We start from the raw sequence: 20,614 nt of genomic DNA on the forward strand, positions 1-20,614 counted from the left end.
AAAAGAAAGCATCTTCAACACATGGTGCTGGCATAACTTGAGGCTGGCATGTAGAAGAATGTGGATTGATCCATGTTTATCGCTATGCACAAAAAAGCATCTTCAACACATGGTGCTGGCATAACTTGAGGCTGGCATGTAGAAGAATGTGGATTGATCCATGTTTATCGCTATGCACAAAACTTAAGTCCAAATGGATCAAAGACCTCAACATAAATCCAGGCACACTGAACCTCTTAGAAGAGAAAGTGGGTGGTACCCTTGAACGGATTGGTACAGGAGACAGCTTCCCGAACATAACACCAGTAGCACAGACAGTGAGATCAACAATTAATAAATGGGACCTCCTGAAACTGAGAAGCTTATGTAAGGCAAAGGACACAGTCAACAAGACAAAAAGGCAGCCCACAGAATGGGAAAAATATTCACTAACCCCACATCTGACAGAGGGCTGATCTCCAAAATTTACAAAGAACTCAAGAAGCAAGTCTCCAAAACACCAAAAGATGTAATTAAAAAGTGGGCTGCAGAATTAAATAGAGAATTTTCAATAGAGGAGTCTGAAATGGCTGAGAGGCACTTGAGAAAGTGCTCAACATCCCTAGCCATCTGGGAAATGCAAATCAAAACAACTCTGAGATACCATCTCACTCCTGTCAGAATGGCTAAAATCAAAAACACCAATGACAATTTATGCTGGAGAGGATGTGGTAAAAGGGAAACACTCCTCCATTGCTGGTGGGAGTGCTAACTTGTTCAGCCACTTTGGAAATCAGTATGGAGATTCCTCAGAAAAATGGGAATAAACCTACCACAAGACCCAGCAACTCCACTCTTAAGTATATATCCAAAAGATGCCCATTCATACAACAAGGATGTCTGTTCCACTATGTTCATAGCAGCATTATTTGTAATAGCCAGAACTTGGAAGTAACCTAGATTCCTCCCAACCGAAGAGTGGATAGAGAAAATGTGGTACATTTACACAATGGAGTACTATTCAGCAGAATAAAACAATGGAATCCTGAGATTTGCAGGCAAATGGATGGCACTAGAAGAAACCCTCCTGAATGAGGTAATCCAGTCACAAAAAGAGAAACATGGCATGTACTCTCTCATATATGGATTTTAGACATAGGTCTGGGGAGTGCCAGCCTACAATCCCATGGCCAGAGAGTCTGGAAAACAGAACCTTTATTCAGTGGCTGATGGAAGAAGAGGCAGACTCCCAAGGCTAAGCACTGAGCTGAACTCAAGAAAGCCAGTAACAGAGAGGGAGGACTGATGACCAAAGGGATTAAGACTGGGCTGGTTTAACCCCCAGAAACAGCTGACCTGACAAGGGTTAACTCTTGAATCCCAGGCATCAGCCTGGGAATCCAGCATGGGACTGATCAAGAGCCCCTGAATGTGGGTGCCAGTGAGGAGGCCTAGGTAATCTATTGAGCCTTGGGCAGTAGATCAGTATTTATCCCGGGTATACAAATGGACTTTGGACTCCCACCCAACAATGTGAGATGTACTCTCACCCTGAACTCTTGGGGGAGGGTCTAGGCCTGCCCTGAATGAAATGACAGACTATGGACACCCCCATGGATGGCCTCACCCTCTCTGGAAAATGAGGGGATATTGGGGGATTGGGGGGAGGGCACGGGAGGAATGGAGGGAAACAGAGATGGACCTGGAACTGACTTGTGAAGCAACCTTGTTTCTAATTTAAATTTAAATTTAAAAATAAATAAAAAAAATCATGTCTGGAAATCTAGAGGTGTTGGCTAGCCCCTTAAGGGCACTTTTAAAAAATAATCTATAGTGTAAATAATGAAATTAGCTTAGAAAGTTTAAATAGTTTGTTTACAATCATCACAAATGAATGTAGAAGCTAGAATTAAAACCCAAACAAGGCTTAGAGATTGCATTTGAATTCTATTTCTTTTCTTTCTATCCTTCTTCCTTCCTTCCTTCCTTCTTTCCTTCCTTCCTTCACTTCTTCCTTTCTTCTTTTTTGTTTGTTTGTTTGACACAGGGTTTCTGTGTGGCCCTGGCTGTCCTAGAACTTACTCTGTAGACTAGGATATTCTCGAACTCAGACCTGTCTCTACCTTTCAAGTGCTAGGATTAAAGTCGTGCCCCACCACCGCTTGGCTGAATCCTATATTTCTTCTCATTTATCCATTTCTTTCTTTTAGTACTTCATTTTTATCTGTGCTTTGACCCAAATTCTTCATCTTGCAGCTTGGAATTCTTTGGGAGGAGATGCCAAAAGTGTAACCGCAGCCTCTTTGCATGAAGCTGCTCATGAGTTCAGCTGTCTACAGATAGGACTGGATCTAATGTCTCAAAATCCTGACTTTGCTGGATAAACTCTCAGAGTCTTTGCGCCTCCTTACAGAACTGCTTTTTAGACTTATGAGGTGCTGGGGGCTGAATTGTATCTTCCAAATTCATAGGTTGCACCCCTGAACCTCAGTACTTCAGAATGAGACCTTTCTTGGAAATGGGAGTGTTGCAGTTCTAATTAAAATAGGAACATTAGTGTTGGACCGAGGCCAATAGATGTCTGTATGAAAATGGGAAATTAGCACACAGAAGCAGCAGACATGCAAACAGGAAAGACAAAGTGAAGAAACACAGGGAGAAAATGGCCAAATGCAAATCAAGAAGAGGCAGGGAGCAGGCCCTTCCCTCCCTGATCTCACAAGGAATCAACCCCATCCTCTCCATGACATCCAGCCCTAGGACCTGAGTCAAGAAACTTGAACTGTTCAGTCTGGGCAGACATGGTCTCTGCACAGAAGTCGCTAAAGCTACTATAAAAGCACTTGTTAAGGAGTGGAAATGGGATTGTGAAATCTAGAAGTGTAATTTGGGAAGTATAGTGGGCCCAGAGGAAATGGAAGGATCCAGTTAGAACGACTGTTGCAACGCCATTACAGAATGACAGGTTTGTGGTCAATGTTCGCTTCCCATTGTGCTTTCATAGACGTTAAGCTGTGTTTCACAGATCTCCAGGTCTGATTCAGGAGTCTAACTAAGACCATTGGTAATATGCTCTTCCTTTTCTTTCTCCTCCCCTTCTCCTGGAGATAGGATATAACTATGTAGCCCAGGCTGGCTTAAAATTCAGAAACCTCCTACCTCAGCCTGGAGTTGCTGGGATTTCAGGCATATACCAATGACTGACTGCGATATGATTTTATTTAACTGCCAATGACTTGTACCAGTCTCATTTGTCATAAACCTCATATCCAATCACATTCATATTCATCCCCAGAGTAAGTCTGAGTATCCCAGCCTTTGCACTTTATTATAATGACCTTTTCATTCTTCACCATTACAAATAGACACTTCCTTCAAGACCCAATGGAAAGCCTAGCCTACCATTTCTGGTATTTTTGTTTGTTTGTCTTGAGACAGTCTCTCTCTCTCCAGAGCCCTGGCTGTCCTGGAAGTTGTGTAGACTAGGGTGGCCTTGAATTCACAGAGCTCCATCTACCTCTGTTACCTAGGTGCTGAGATTAACTACCTATTTCTAAGATGGCCACGTTAAATAATCCCTGTATGTTTCACTGTATGCTCTTGTCTCATTATTCTTTCTGTATCTGGAGTCATGCAGACTTCCAAGATTCACTGTGAGATCCTTAGACCAAGGAGTCATCAGTACATGCAATCATGTGTAGACTATGCCATCCTCTGTCCTTCAACTCCTCCAGTAAGTGGAACTAGAGATGAGAGCTTTACGTGCAAGCAATTTATGTGGGAAAGCACTATCAGGGCCTAAGAGCCAAGGGACTCAGAGGGCGAACTGAGAGAGATAGGGAAGTCAACCTGAAGTGGACCAAGTTGAAGTTTTTCTACTGTTGACCCAGCACTTGGAAATACACACACCTGCAGAGGGAAGGGCTTTTGCCAATTCTACGGAAAATTCAATGAATATGGTTATAGCAAAGAAACAAATTAATCGCTTAAGTATTTGAAATTAATGATCTTGGGGCTGGAGAGATGGCTCAGAAGTTAAGAGCACTGGCTGCTCTTTTGGAGGATCCAGGCTCAATTTCCATCAACCACATGGCAATTCACCACTGTCTGTAACGCCAGTTCCAGGGACTCTTATGCCCTTGGTGGGTCTCTAAGGGCATCAGGCATTCATGCAGTATACAGAAATAAATGAGGCAAGATACCTATGTGTACAAAACAATATTTTTTTTAAAAAAAGAAGAGAAGAATTTTAACAAAAATTGTAATACTCACTAATTTTTTATCACACATTAGTGGTAAACTGGGCCTTTAAAGCACAAATTCCTGCATCATAATGTCAAAATCATTTTTAGGTTCATGCTAATGGCAATGGCACCATTATCAGAATTGCCCAAAGCAGCAAACCTAATGAGGTGACTATTCTTATCGCTGTATGTGACATGTGGTTTCTGTTTGTTTATCCAGCTTGACGTTAATGGTTGCTCTTAGGTTGGCCCAAAAAAGTCCGTGTTTGCTTTTCTCGATGGGCCATTCCAAATAAGTCCTCCGTGACATGAGAGTTTTAAGCTTGTAGTAGTTGCTAGGAATGTTGTCCTGTGGAATGGGTTCCAGCAAGATCAGGATTAAGTTATCAGATCCTTCGTGGAAGAGATTGTGATGGGCAAAGTAGAGTTCATAATGGCACCACTCACTCTGGATGAAGTGGGGAGACAACACAAAGATGGACTTGTAACTCTTCTCGATGAAATGTATGATATTCTCCACGATGCTCTTGCCAGGGATAAAGTTTCTCTCGTGGAGACAAACCCGTATGCCGTCTTTCTCTAGGTTTGGCAGTAATTCACTCTTCACCCAGGCGGAATCATGCTCACTGTATGAGACAAAAGCATGGAACTGGAGATCCCTCTGGAGCTCCTCTACGGGGATGTTCCTGGCCCTGCGCCGGGTCTGTGTCCACTGACACACCATCCTGAGGTACCAGGGCAGATCTAAGCAGTAGCAGAGGAAAGCCACAAAGGCAGCCAGCACCAGCAAAATGGCCCCGATGGTGACAATCAGCAGACCAGTATCACAGGACAATGGAGACATGTGGAAGTCCTGCAGTAGGGTCCCCTGAGCACTTTCTGGGAAGTCACATGAGTAAGAATCAGGCCATCCCTCTACCACTTCTGATACTTGGCCTATGCGTTTGACAAATTCTCTCAGCTCACATGTGCACTGGAATGGGTTGTTCCCTGCTGCTATGGACCTGATCTTCTGACAGCTCTGGAAGAAATCTGCTGAGGGGAGGGAAACTGAATTATGCTCGATGACCAGCACAGAAAGGCTGCTGAAGGCCCCACATCCAGGAAGGTCCACTAAAGAATTGGATGCAACATTGAGTTCCTGTAGAGCTTGCAGGTGGGTGACATCATTAGGAATGCTCATTATTCTGTTGTTGTGAAGGTCAAGGACCTTGACCTTGGGAGGCAAGCATCTGAAGACAGAGCCAGTAAGCATATTTGAAGACAAATTTAAAACTAGCAAACTCTCAGTCCAGGAGCAAAGGCTTTCCTTGTCACTATAACTTAGAGAATTCTGGCTAATGTCTAGTTTTTGTAACGATGTCATCTCAGCAGACATAAGAATTATATTTTCAAGTTTTTTCAACTGGTTCTTTTGTAAACTGAGTGTTTTCAATTCGATTAAGTTTCTGCAATCTTTAAAAACCATGTCTGTTAAGAGGTTATCTGAGAAGTCCAAATGCAGAAATGGGCTAGCTTGGGATGGGCAAACCATGTGAAGCATGTGTGTTCCAGACAATGTGACGCTTTGGATGTTCATATTGGAAAAGATACCATATATGTAATGCTGTGGGAAACTGAACACATTGCTGACCACTTGATATATCGACAAAGCCTTCAGGGAAGTACCGGAGTAATTGAAACTTCTTTGGTCAACTTTATCTTGTAGTTTCATGTTTGAAATTGAGAAATACTTTACCGGTGTATGCCAAACCAACTGGAGGACTTTAATGAAGGAATTCCATGTTGTTTCAACGTTATTTAAGGTAAGATTTGACAGCCTCAGATTCTTTCTAAGCTTGAACAAAGCACTTAAGAAATAAGAGCACTCCTTGTCTTCAAGTCCACACTTGATGTTAGACAGTTCCAAACTAATTGCCGTGCTCACTGACACATCCAGTAGGAAGCGAAATTCTCTTTTCTCAGGGAAGACAATGTGAAGATTCCCAGTGCGAATGTGCTGAAGACTCTCAGGGTCTTCTACTTCCCCGTAAGTGTCTCCTAAAACCAGCAGAACCTTGCTGATATTCAAATGAGCAATGGACTGCACACTGGAACTTTGTACCTTGCTACCACTCAGTCCCAGAAATTTTAAATGGGACATGTTGCCAAACTCTTTGCATATGGGCAGAGCATCAAATGCATTAAAGGAGAGGTCTAAGTGCTTGAAGTTGACTGTTGGGGAGCAAGAAATCACCCTTAACTCATTGTGGGACAAATCCAAATATTCCAGTTCAGTATTGAATTTGAAGACACCAATATCCAGACACTGGATTCTGTTATGGGACATCATCAAGACCCTCAGCTTGGACAATGAGAGGACATCAGAAGTCTGAAGCTCAGATATATTGTTTTGTGATAGATCTAAAGTAGTTGTTGTCAAGGGTAGGTCCTTGGGCACATGGGCAAGGTTTGCTCTTGGTATCTTAATGATAAGTTCACTTCCATCAGACAGTTGCATTTTGATAGGTATCAGTCCTAAGACAAGGATAAAATAGAAGCCGATGGAATTTGTTTTAGTCATTGTATGGCAATAGACATCCCTGAAGTGGCTGCTATTCTTCAGAGCATCTCAACATGAGTACAGATCCTAGGAAAAATTCACATTAAATGATTATATTAAATTAGGTACTAAACAGTTTTTGTTATTAGAGATTCACAAAATAAAGGCTACATTCTTTAGAGTTAGACAACCCAAAATCAGGAAGATTGATTAATTCAGTAAATGGTAGATAGATAGACAATAGGTACTGTGAACTTTAATCAAACAAAACGTGTGTGTGTGTGTGTGTGTGTGTGTGTGTGTGTGTGTGTGTGTGCCACAGTGTATGTGTGGACAATTTGTGGGAGTCAGTTTTCTCCAGAGACTGAACTCAGCTTGTCAGGTTTGGCAGCAAGTGCCTTCACCCACTCAGCCACCTTGCTAGCCCCAAACAACTTGATATATGACAGGAGCTAGAGAAGACTCCAGAGAGACCCCTACCCTGCCGATGCCTGTATTTACAGCCTCCAGAATGAACTGCTGTTGTTTTAAGCCACCAAATCCATGATTATTTATTGCAGGGGCTGTAGGATTATAGCGCGGATGGCCCACGGAACCACCTGATGCTGTGTAGTTTAGCGCTAACTTGACACAGGCTAGCGTCATTGGAAAGGAGGGAACCTGGATTGAGAAGATGCGGCCATAAGGTCCAGCTGTGGGGCATTTTCTTAACTAGTGATTGTGGGGGAGGGCCCAGATCACTCAAAACCTTGTTGGTCACAGCAAGGAAGCAGGGTTAGATCCTATATTAGTTACTTCTGTTGCTGTGTTAAAACATCCTGACAAAGCAACTTAAGGAAGAACGGGTTTGTTTAGTTTACGGTTGCAGGGGGACAGCGTAATTACGTTGGAGAAGGCGTGGCCGCGGGAGCTGGAGAGCTGGCTGCTCACGTTTGTCCGGACACAGGAGGCAGAGCAAGAGGAAGGAAGTGAGACCAGGCTATAAACCTTCAAAACCCACCCCAGTGACAGGCGTACCCCCTCCTCAAGGCTCCACTCCCTAAAGGTTCCATCACCTCCCCAAATAGCGCCAACTGGAGACCAAGAATTCAGACACATGAGCCTATGGGGGACATATAGCAGATCCACAAACAGACCGTAAGATTCCCGAGGATATTGAGTCATAAGAGTAATTCACTCCACCCACAGAGACAGCTCACCTGATCTTGTGGCAGCTCACGGACTCTGGACCTACAGCTAGGAAGCCGACATGGGACTGACCTAAGCCCTCTGCATCTGGGCGACAGCTGTGTATCTTAGTCTTTTGTGGGCCCCTAGCAGCGGGACCAGGATCTATCCCTGACGCATGAGCTGGCTCTTTGGAACCCACTCCCTATGGTGTGATGCCTTGTTCAGCCTTGATGCAGGGGAGGAGCCTGGTCCTGCCTCAGCTTGATATGCCATGTTTTCTTGACTCCCATGGGAGACCTTACCCCTTCTGAATGGAGATGGAGGAGGAGTGGGTGGGGGGAGGGAAGAGGAGGAGAGGATGGAGGCTTTGAAGGTTTGTGGTGGGTATGTAAAATTTAAAAAAAGTTTAAAAAAGAATAATTCACTGATTCTTTCATTCATTTATTTATCCAGCAAATATTGGAGGGATTCAAGGATGAAAAATCTTCAGAAAATCTTTTTCGTTCATTCATCAGATGAATATTTCCCTCTCTGAAGGGCCAGACATTGTCTGGGGTTGTGTCCATTGGTGTAGTTATCAGCCCACTACCTCAGATGCTGTCCTGCTGGCGCCGCTCCGGCGGCCTATGAAAACAGGTGGGGCTGTGTTGACATCAGTGACAATGCATGAGAGCACAGTGACGCTTGAGAGCACATGTGTTGACATGGGCACTAGAGGCTCTTGAAGTAAAGGCTGCACAGCTCTGCAGTTGTCTCAGTGGACTGATTTAAAGCTCGCTAAAATGGCATTAGAAAAACAGGCCACCGGTACACCAACACAGCCAGATCCCTGCCCACATGTCCTCAGCACACATCAGTTGACTGCAGAGCCCTTTCCCTTCAAGCCATTAACTGGAGATATTCAGTTTATGAAACTACTTTTTGTTTGTATAACTAAGACATTAAAAGATTAGGGCTAGTGAGATTGCTTGGTTGGTAAAGGCACTTGCCACCAGCCCTGACAACTTGGGTTTGATCCCCAGGACCCACGCAGTTGAAAGAGAGAACCATCTCCCACAAACTGCCCCAAATTCCACACGAGCACATGCAAACACACACATACACACATACACACACACACACACTCACATGCACACACACTCAAAATAAAGAAATGCCTGTTTTTTTAAAAAAATCAAAGTATTATATATGCAAAGAAATAAATGTTAGATAATTGTAGATATTTTTAGGTATTTATGTAATTTTAGATATTTGGAGCTATAAATTGTTGATAATAAACTCACTAAAGTCACTGAAAATTGATGTCTAAATTTTCTTGTCCAAACAAGAATCAAATCTTGTTATTACTGTTTTTGTTTTTGAGGTGCCTCTTGATATGTAACCCTGGCTACCTTGGAATTCATTTTGTGGCTATGTAGACCAGGGTGGCCTCAAACTTGTAGTGACCCTCCTGCCTCAGCCTCTAGAATGATGGGATGTTGTACTATGCCCTGCCAAAACATTGCTGAGCAACATCTTAACGCTACTCACTGATCCCCATCTATTTTAGAACCTCAAAGCCACCTTACCATAACGAACTAAAAGGATGATTCATTAACTGAGCAGGAGTGAAGCCCTTATAAGCAAAAAGTCTTCCAATACATTTATGTCTATCTTTATGCTCCAGGACAAGTAGCTGCATCAAATGACACAAGGAAGTAACATGATTGAGCTACCTCTGTCCAGAAACTCTGGGGACATTAATTCAGGGTGTGGCTAGTCTTAAATGGGACAACACCCACACAATGAACCTGGCTCTTTAAGTTCAGTTCTGCCAACACGTGTGAAAGAGTCTGCTCTGGGCTGGTGTAACTATTAACCACTGCTGGAAAGTCCAGACAGAGGGCAAGAGCTTGGCTTCCTACGTGACTTTACAAACTTCTGCACTGATTGACTTGAGTGTGGCTTGGAGAGCATTTTCAAAACCTACAATTTCACCTTGACCTCTAGCTCCCCAGAACAGTTTCAATAGTCTGAGAAAACATCAAGAATATCCAGTAAGAATAACCCAGAATAAAAATGAACATAACCCTCTCCATTTACCAGAGCTGTCTATCGCACACAGCACTGAACTCTACTGGACAGTCTGCTTTCATTGGTATGATGAAACGCCCGAGACAGACTACTTGACAAAGAAAAGAAATTAATTTTACTTACCATTTGGGGCCACAGTCAAGGGGTCACATCTAACAATGACCTTGATAGCAGAGTCCCAGTGCATCAGAGGGCATCCCATGACCAGAGATGGGGACATATGTATGTATGTTGGTCACCCCCCCTGATTTTGTTAAGCCATCAGTATTCAATCACAGGTCTCTACTCTTATCTGATGGAATTCAACCCTAGTTTCCTCCAAATGCCATCGTTAGACTGAGCTTCCGCACTCTTTGTGCCTGGCAGAGGGTAGTAAGTTCCAACACATGGACTCTTGGTAGACACACTCAAATGTATGCAGGTCACAGCTTGTCCATTTTCCTGACCATTTCATTGAAAGGAATATGGATGGGGAGGAGGAAGAGAGGAGGAGGAGGAGAAGAGAAGGGGTGGGGAGGGAGGAGAGAAGAGGAGAGGAGAGGAGAGGAGAGGAGAGGAGAGGAGAGGAGAGGAGAGGAGAGGAGAGGAGAGGAGAGGGAGGACAGGGAGAGGAGGAGAGGTCACTTAAAACCAAAAATAGCTGTGTCCAAAAAACAAACAAAAAACACCTGTGACCAAATACTCATACACACACACACACACACACACACACACACACACACACACGCACATGCACACGCACACGCGCACGCACACACACACACACACACACAGGAGCTCTTGAAAACAAATCACACAAAATAAAGTCTTTCTCTGATTTAGGTTGGACAAACACTAGTGTCAAACCACACCAGTCACAGTAATTATCAGAAGCAAGCCCACTTAGAATAACTTACGTGACTTGATCATAGGGACATTTTCTATTTCTTCATGGCAACTAGCACTGTCCTTCTTTCAGAAAAAAAAAGAGTAATTTGTTTTGCTTACCAAGGCAACCTGCCTCACCAGCATAGCAGTAAAAAATTCAAGTACTTACTTCCTCAAGCACTTTTTGTAACTCCTTTCAGCATTGCAAGAAATTGCTCTTTACTGCCACCTACTGTTAGTTACTGGAGCTACACCACATAGAAAGCTTGAGCCCAAGTTCTCTTGTTCCTAAGTAGAATGGCCAATGAAACAAATTTGTAGACTTGCAGTCAAATTGAGTAATCTCTTTATGGTTCTGTCTTTATCTTTCACTTCAGTAGGCTCATTGCTGTCTCTACTGGTGGAGTGAAACAGCGGTGTTAATAATTCGTAGACCGTTATTGGTCGAATTCAACCTGCTGGCCATGGTGGTTCTGACAGTGCTGCTGTGTTTGTGGCACATCTCATCTGCTTCGCCTTTCCTCTGAACTTTCTGCTTGTTTTTAGAGACAGGGTTTCTCTGTGCAGCCCTGACTGTCCTGGAACTCACTCTGCAGACCAGGCTGGCCTCGAAATCACGGAGATGGGCCTTCCTCTGCTGCGATTAAAGGTGTGTACCACCACTGCCTGGCTTCCTCTGGCCTTCGGATGAGCTCACTATCTAGTGACCCAGCAGTGAAGTCAGGAGGCAATATCAAAGTTTTACAGAAGATGTTTTTGTTTCTCATAGATAGGAGAGATAATTTGTGAGAGGTTTATAGGGCAAATGCTAGTTAGTCTTTTGGATCATTAGTTTTCAGATACAATTTGGTGCTAAGATTTTTCCATTAATATTTTCTAACTTTCTTCAAGATATCAGGTTTTAAAGTTCTGTGTTTAAAAAAAAACAAACAAAAACCTGCCACCAGGGCTCTGTTTTCTCAATTAAGACACAAGACACTTGCTCTGCTTGATTTTTGTCAGCTCAAAGACTCTATTCTGATGGCCCCACTACATAAAACAACCACGACGTATAGGCAATCAAAACTAAAGAATGACAGCCACCTCCACGCTCGTCTGGTCACTGTGCATGTGGAGACAACAAAACTCCTTCCTTCTGCCCCCACTGTAGTCAGCTTTTCTACCGTACCCAGAGTGGCTCCCTAAATCAAGACCTCGGGGGTTTCTTTTTGACCTGTCTCTGTTCCCCAACTCAGAATTTGTTTAATGGAAAACATTTAATTCCAGTAGACAAGCTGACAACCAAGCACAGCCACCACGGTCCCCGAATGACCTGTCCCTGTTCCCCATCTCAGAATTTGTTTAATCAGGAAAATGTGTGGTTAAATAGGTTTCTGAAACTGAAAAGAAAATGAAGTGCTAACCCACTCCACCACTTCTTCCTTTAAACTCATAACTGGAGGCAGGGGTGTCTCTGAGAGTTCAGCTCTGGGCTTCTGTATTATTAGGGTTCTCTAGAGGAACAGATCCTACAGAATGAACCTGTATTTCTATACAGGAGAGTTATTAGAGTCGATTGCAGACTGTGGTCCAGCTAGCTTAACAATGACTGTCTACATCAGAAAGTCCAAGTACCCAGTAGCTGCTCAGTCCATGAGGCTGGATGTCTCAGCTGGTCTTCAATATACATCAGGATCTCGAGGAAGTAGGCTCTAATAACAGGGAAGGAATGGAATTGCCTGTAGTCAGACTTTTCCTGACCCACCAGTCAGCTCCCAAATGACCAAGTGAAGACATTTTATTAAGTAGGAAAGCTTGGTCGATAGCTTAGGCTTGTATCTAGTTCTTATAACTGGAATTACCTCATCTTTTTTTTTCAAGTTTCATTGACAATATTTTTAAATTTCGTTTTATATTCCAACCACAGTTCTCCCTCCCACCCTTCCTCCCACCTACCTCCCTCTTCCCTAGCCCACCCCCAGGCCACTCCTCCTCATGGGTAAGGGCTCCCATTAGGAGTCAACATAGTCTGGCACAATAGGTTGAGACATAGTCAGGCCTTTCTCCCATGCATTAAGACTGAGCTTGGAATCCCACATAGGGAATGGGCTTCAACAAGCTAGCTCATGTACCAGGTTTGTATCATGGTCCTACTGCCAGGGGTCACTCTGATAGTCCAAGCTTCACAACTGTCTCCCACATATGGACGGCCTAGTTTGATCCCCTGGAATCTCCACAGCTGTAGGTCTAGAGTTCGTGAGTTTCCAGGAACTTGGTTCAGCTGTCTCTGTAGATTTCTCCATCATGGTCTTGACCTCCCCTGCTCATGTATTCCCTCCTCCTTCTCTTCCCCTGGATTCCCAGAGCTCAGCCTGGTGCTTGGTTGTGGATCTCTGCATCTGGTTCCATCAATTACTGGATGAAGGCTCTATGATGATATTTGAGGTATTCACCAGTCTGATTACAGGGGTGGGCCAGCTCAGGCATCCTCTCTACTATTGCTAGGAGTCTTAGCTGGGGTTATTGGTAGTCACCCTAGCATGAGGTTTCTTCCTAAGCCCATAGTGGCTCTCTCTGTTAAGGTATCTCTTTCATTGCTCTTCCACTGCACCCCTCCCCGCCTAGGCCATCTCACTCCCTCCTGTTCTCATCACCCTTCTCTTCCCCCTAACTGACACTACCCCTGCCCCCAATTTGCCCCATAGATATCAACTACTTTCTCTTCCCAGGGTAATCTATGTGTCCCTCTTAAGGTCCTCCTTGTTACCTAGCTTCTCTGAAGCTGTGGATTTAGTCTGGTTATCCTTTGCTTTACATCTAATATTCACTTATAAGTGACTACATACCGTGTTTATCTTTCTGAGTCTGGGTTACCTCACTCATGATGGTTTTTTCTAGTTCCATCCATTTGCCTGAAAATTTAATGAAGTCATCATTTTTTTTTACCACTGAGTAGTACTCCATTGTATAAATGTACCACATTTTCCTTATCAGTTGAGGGGGCATCTAGTTTGTTTCCAGGTTCTGGCTATTATGAATAATGCTACTATGAACATTGTTGAGCAAATGTTCTTGTGGTGTGATTGAGCATCCTTTGGGTAAATGCCCAAGAGTGATATCACTGGGTCTTGAGGTAGATTCATTCCCAATTTTCTTAGAAACCTATATACTGATTTCCAAAGAGCTGTAAAAGTGTGCACTCCCACCAGCAGTGGAGAAGTATTCCTCTGGCTCCACATTCTCTCCAACCTAAACTGTTCTCAGTATTTTTGATCTTAGCCATTTTAACAGGTGTAAGATGGTATCTCAGAGTAGTTTTGGTTTGCATTTCCCTGATGATTAAGGATGTTGAGTACTTCCTTAAATGTCTTTTGGCCATTTGCTATTCTGTTGAGAATTCTCTGCTCAACTCTGTACCCCATTTTTCAATTGTATTTTGATGTCTAGTTCTTGAGTTCTTTATATATTTTGGAGATCAGCCTTCTGTCAGATGTGGGGTTGGTGAAGATCTTTTTCCATTCTGTAGGCTAATGTTTTGTCTTATTGACTGTGTCCTTTCCTTACAGAAGCTTTTCAGTTTCAGGGTGTCCCATTTATTGATTTGTTGCTTTCAGTGTCTGTGCTACTGCTGTTATGTTCAGGAAGTGGTCTCCTCTACCATTGCACTCCAGGCTACTCACCACTTTCTCTTCTATAAGGTTCACGTAGTTGGATTTATGTTGAGGTCCTTGATTCACTTGAATTTGAGTTTTGTGAATGGTGATAGATAAGGATCTATTTGCAATGTTAACTTCCTGTTATGCCAACACCATCTGTTAAAGAGGTTTTCCTTTCTCCATTGTACCATTTTGGCTTCTTTGTCAAAAATCAGGTGTTCATAGGTTGATATCAGGGTCCTTGAATCGATTCCATTGATCCACTGGTCTGTTTTTATGCCAATACCAAGCTGATTTTATTGTTATAGCTCTATAGTAGTTACTCATATCTTTTAATCTATGTCCTTTTGCGTCATTTGGCTACCTTTACTTTATAAAGCCCATGCTGCTTCCTCGATCTGTATCCCTGGTGTCTCCTTGCAACTCCACCTTCTTCCCAGCATTCTCTCTGCTCCCCTCCAAATCCAGCCTAGCTATTGGCCATTTAGCTTTTTATTAAACCAATCCAAGTGACATTTCTTCACAGTGTACAAAAAGATTATTTTATAACACTTCCCAGTAAGAGTGAGGGCAAACAGGCAAAGAGCAAAATCTTCCTTCTTCCTTGTCCTGTAAATAGATTGCCATGAGAATGTGTGGCTCGGATTTAGGGTGGGTCTTCCTACCTCAAAAGATCCAATTAACTAAAAATCCCTCACAGCAGGGATTTAGTTGAGGTTTTAGTTAATTTCAGATGTAGTCAATTTAACAATGAAAACTAGTTATCACGGTTCCCAGAGTCATGGGCCTTATGATTCCCACATCTAAAGAAATGCCCAAGGATGTGCCCACTGGGGTAATAGTGGCTCAAAGGTCATGAGGCAATCAACCACTGGAGTCAGATCTAATCAACAGGAAAGAAGTCCTTCCTGGCACCTGGTACTATAAACCTGGTCAAATGATCGTGAATCAGGGGCCCCAAGCCCTTAGAATGGAACTTAACCACTGTTGTCTTGCTAAATGAACATGTTGTCAAACTGCCTTCTAAATATTAAAGTTTATAAACATAGATTAGTGCTGCCTTAGACCTTAGCCAGAGGAGCCTCTCTCTGCAGTGGTCAGCACTTGGTGAAGAGACTCCTAAATTGTCAAAGTGCTGAGAATCAGTGACTGTTGAGTGCTCAGACTGAAAAGGGACATCAATATCAACCTTCAGCAGAGGCTCAGGGGACATCAGGAAACACAAAGCATAAAGTAAGCGAGCACTGGAGGATGGGGAAGAGTCCCGAGGAGTGCTGGCTTCCGGATGTCACTTGACCAGTGCGCTCACGAACTTAGAACAGCTGTGTTTACTCACATGCGATCACAAAACAACATCAACATTCCAACAGGCAGTGCTAAAGTAGGATGAGAGAGGAGAGAGGGGAGGAGAGAGAGAGAGGGAGAGAGAGAGGGGGGAGAGAGAGAAAGAGAGAGAGAGAGAGAGAGAGAGAGAGAGAAGGCCTGAAAGGATGTATTGGGTGGAGAGTTGGAGTAGAGATGATCAACATACATGTACACATACATGAAATTGCCAAAGTGTAAAAGATACTCTGTTAAAAAGAAAACGACCCAAGAAAGGAAAATAAGTGGAATGCCAGGCAAAGCACGCCACCATCCTAGTATCCCACTTCCCTCCAAGCTCACACCCCCATCTTTCTCTAAGCCACTTACTCACCTAATTCTGTCTCCCCAGTTATCCAACGGATAACCCATGTATCAATATAGCCATATCTTCTAGAGAAATCTTTCAGTCTCAAAAAACATGGTGTTTTAAATTTCTAAAAGTATTTACAGTAATATAACTTTGAAGTGTATCCAAATATTATTTCACCACTCAGTCAATACCAAACATTATTTAGCGTGTGCGCATGTGTGTGTGTGTATGTGTGTGTGCACATGTGCACACATTTTAATTCCAAGTCTTCAGTCTGATGTGTGTTTATTCATCTCGATGGGTCTCCCACATTTGAGGAGCTCAGTGATCATATGTGGCTAAAGGCTACCATATTGGACAGCCAGACTAGCTGACACTATGACAGCCATGGAAACACATGTCAGCCTAAGTCTACTCCTGTATTTCAGGCAACCCCCAACTTTTCACCACAGTGACTTCTCTGTCCCACATCCAGACGTGTGTTTTGGGGTTCAGGGCACTGTAAATCAACTGTCAAGTAGTTTTGATCTGTGATTAATTTTTTCTAACCCTTACTGAATTATACTCTAAAAATAAAAACATAAAAAGCAAACAAAAGTATAATTCACACACCACAAATCTTTTCAGTACCATAAATACTTTTGATGTATGTAGAATTGTGTGATCATTGCCATAATCAATTTACAAGATTTTCATCATCTTAAAATGAACCACTGCATCTCTTGCCCATCATCCTCTACACATCAGCCCAATTTACTCTCCAGAGGACACTAATTTCTGTGGATTTGCCTCTCCTGACTACTTCAGATAGTGGGTTTATACACTCCAGGCTCCTTTTAGACTGGTTTCTCTCCTGGTATCATGTCTTCATGGTTCATCCATGCTGTCACATATAAAAATATCTCCTCCTCCTCCTCCTCCTCCTCCTCCTCCTCCTCCTCCTCCTCCTTCCCCTTCCCCTTCTCCTTCTCCTTCCCCTTCTCCTTCTCCTACTTCCCCTTCTTCTCCTTCCCCTTCCTCTTCCCCTCCCCCTCCCCCTTCCCCTTGTCCTTGTCCTTCCCCTTGTCCTTCTCCTTCTCCTTCTTCTACTTCTTTTTCTTCTTCTTCTCCTTCTTCTTCTTCCGCCTCCTCCTCCTCAGTTTTTGCTCAACTTCCTTTTAAATTTTAATTAATTTTTATCTTACATACTAACCAGTTTCCCTTCCTTCCTTTCTTCCCACTGCCTCCCTCACTTCCCTTCTACCCACGGCCATCCACTCCTCCTCTGTCTCTATTCAGAAAAATTTCCATGGGAGTCAACAAAGCATGGCATATCAAGTTGAGGTAGGACCAACATCCTCCTCCTACATCAAGGTTGGCAAGGCAACTCAGCATGTGAATTGAGTTCCCAAAAGCCAGCTCATGCACCAGGGACAGGTTCTGATCCCACTGCTAGGAGCCCCACAAACAGACCAAACCACGCAACTGTCACACACATGCAGAGAGCCTAGGTCAGTCCCACTCAGGCTCCCTAGCTGTTGGTTCAGAGTCGGTGAGCGAGCTCAGGCCATCTGTATCTGTGGGTTCCCCTGTCATGACCTTGAAGCCCCTAGGTCACACAATCCTTCATTTCTTTCTTCAACAAGGCTCCCAGAGCTCGGCCCAGTGCTTGGCTGCCAATCTCTGCATCTGCTTCCATCAGTTACTGGATGAATGCTTCCTGATGACAATTGGGATAGTCACCAATCTGATTACAGGAGAAGACCAGGTCAGATACCCCCCCACACACTATCATCACTGCGTGTTTTTGACAACTTTGTTAAATATTAGTTGTCTGAGTCAGGCATGTGGAGCACCATATTGCACTTAATAATTTGTGTTTATTGAACCATGAATTGAAACCAACTTGGTCATAATGTATGATCTTCGTAAGGTGTTCTTGAATTTATAAATCAGAAACTAAAAGACAATGAAATAACCACACCAGAACTACTGAAAAAGGTGGTCCTTTGAAAATTAATGAGATAGACAAAATGCTAACCAAACTAATCACAAAAAAGAGAAAACCTAAATTAATAAAATCAGAGAAGAAACAGGGAAATCCAGAGAATCATTGATGAATACTTTTTGTCTTGGCCTGTGTGTTTTGTATGTGTGTGTATGAGCACGTGCATGTGTGCATTCGTGTATTTATGTACGTGCATGTTTGTGTGCATATGCATATGTGTGCACATGGGTGGGAAGACCAGATGTGTCTTGTGTAATTACTCTCTATCTTTTATTTTGAGGCAAGGCCTCTCACTTACACCTGGATTCATCTAGTCTAACTGGGTCTGCTTGCCCCAGGGATCTGCTGTCTCTGCCCGCAGCACTGGTGTTACAGGGTGGTCATCACGCTTGCCTGGCATGTATGTGGGCAATGCAGATCTACATTTAATCCCCCACACTTGTGCAGCAAGTGCTTTGCTCACTGAGCAATCTCTCAGTTTCCCCATCCCCATCAATGAAAACGATAAGAGCCCACATTAAAAAATAAACTGAATAATCTCCCAAACTTTTCAGGAAGACCCAGTACCAAAGCTCCTAAAACTGCTCCATAAAAGAGAAATATGAAGACTATTTCTTGCTGCTCTGTGTATACACATCTTCTACAGTACCAGACTAGTATGTGAACTGTTGTAGTTGATGCTTGTCTTGAAGTGCCCTTATTTATCCACCAAGTTTAAAAGATAGTTTAATTGGGTATAGCAAACTTGCATGGCCATTATTTACTTTTGGAGTTTGAAATATACCTTCCTACATTATCCTGGATTTTAGAGTTGCTGATAAGAAGTTTGAGGTTATTCTGATGTTTGCCTTTATGAGTTTCCCATTGCAGCTTTTAGTGTGGCTGCTTTGCTTTGTACTGTTGACATGTTGACTACAATACATCCTGGGAAAGAGCTCTTCTGGCCATGTCCACTGGGGTTCTAAATGCTTCTTTATGTTTGAATGTCCAAATTTTGAGAATTTTTGCTGTAACTTCATTGAATAGATTCTCTGTGCTTTGGTGTCCACCTAAACCCTTTTTTCCATACCACTAGTTTCCTAGGCTTGGCCTCTTAGCTGTGTCTCAGCATTGATGTGGGCACGCTCATTATTTTTTTTCTGTATTGATATTTCAGTGCAGTGTTTTGTCAGCCACATCCTCCATCCTTGATAGTCTGCCTTCTGCTTGGTTTAGTTGATTAGTGATACCTTCCACTGTGTTTCCATTTGATGTACTGGATTTTTCATTACCCGCTTTTTTAAGACTTAATTTCTTTGCTGAACTTTTCTTCCATGTTGCTAGCTTGTTCATGTGTATTACTATTTTTTCCTCATCCGTGTGGCTGACTTTTTCTTCTATGTTGCTAACTTTCCTCTCCAGGCCCTACATAGAATTCTTTTGCATATTTGCACTCTCTTTTGGGTCACTGATCATTTTTAAGTGCACTTTTGAAATCTTTATGTGGTATTTTACTTTCTTCAGTAACTTTTAAATTTTTATTAGTTTATTGAGCGTTTTGTACAATCCACTCCCTTTCCCTAGCCACCCAATTTTGTGTCCTTAAAATTCTTCAAGGCCAATTTGTGCTGCTCAAATTCTCTTGGATGTGTGGATGATCAGTTCACCAGGGGCTATACTATGTCAGTATCTTGTGTTCCATAATAGCTCTTTTATCCTGATCTTTTGGAGGGTTGTGTTGCTTGGCTTTTCCATCCTACTTGTGTCCCTGAGTTGTAATTTTTGTATCTGCTTGTTTGGATAATTTCTGGCTTCATCTGAGCATCTTCTAATTGAGTAGCTTGTGCATGGAGGCATAATGTCCAGTACCACTTCAAAGGGGGAAAAACCCACTATCCTTCTATAACAGCAATGGCATCAAGCGTACAAGACCTGGAAACACACCTAAAAGCAGTTGTAACCCATTAACACGCCATCACCTATAATCACAAAACTGAAAATGGCATGCCAGGGGCCTCTGCTGTCCACACTTAATTATGTTTATAAGTATTGACAGATTCTATCACCTTCGGGGATGTGGAGCAATATTTCCTGTTTCTTTTTTACTTTATTTTATCATTGAGCTTTTTTCATGTTTAGTGACTATTTGTACCTCTTTAGTGAGTTATTTGATCATGGAATATAACTGTTTTCATATTGTGATCATAGTTTAATACCTTAATGTGCATTCTTTTTTATGTTACTGACACTGGACCTTCCCAACTTTGTGCAGACATTTCACCCCCTGCTCATCTTTCAACTTCATGATGTTTTTGAAACAATGAATCTATATATTTTACAATAGATTTCCTTGGTTATTGTTGCCATCCAGCTGGGTGCTGGTGAACTTAAAGATTCTGGTTTGTAGCATTTGTTGATACTTGGAATGCCAGTGTTCCTTCCACAGCTGGTTTCTGGCTACCC

The 20,614-nt window shown here is 42.9% G+C and overlaps 1 protein-coding gene across 1 annotated transcript; it reads right to left on the reverse strand.

The window, feature by feature from the left end:
• Positions 1-4,186: 4,186 nt before the first annotated feature.
• Tlr1 (toll like receptor 1) lies at positions 4,187-11,049 on the reverse strand. The gene is made up of 2 exons (XM_005074382.4): positions 10,905-11,049; positions 4,187-6,852 (listed from the first exon to the last, which is right to left on the reverse strand). The coding sequence occupies exon 2, from the start codon at positions 6,784-6,786 to the stop codon at positions 4,402-4,404; it is 2,385 nt and encodes a 794-aa protein (XP_005074439.1). The 5' UTR covers positions 6,787-6,852; positions 10,905-11,049; the 3' UTR covers positions 4,187-4,401.
• Between the last annotated feature and the right edge of the window lie 9,565 nt (positions 11,050-20,614).

Source organism: Mesocricetus auratus, unplaced genomic scaffold (genome assembly GCF_017639785.1).
Source record: "Mesocricetus auratus isolate SY011 unplaced genomic scaffold, BCM_Maur_2.0 Super-Scaffold_100006, whole genome shotgun sequence".
Lineage (NCBI taxonomy): Eukaryota > Metazoa > Chordata > Mammalia > Rodentia > Cricetidae > Mesocricetus > Mesocricetus auratus.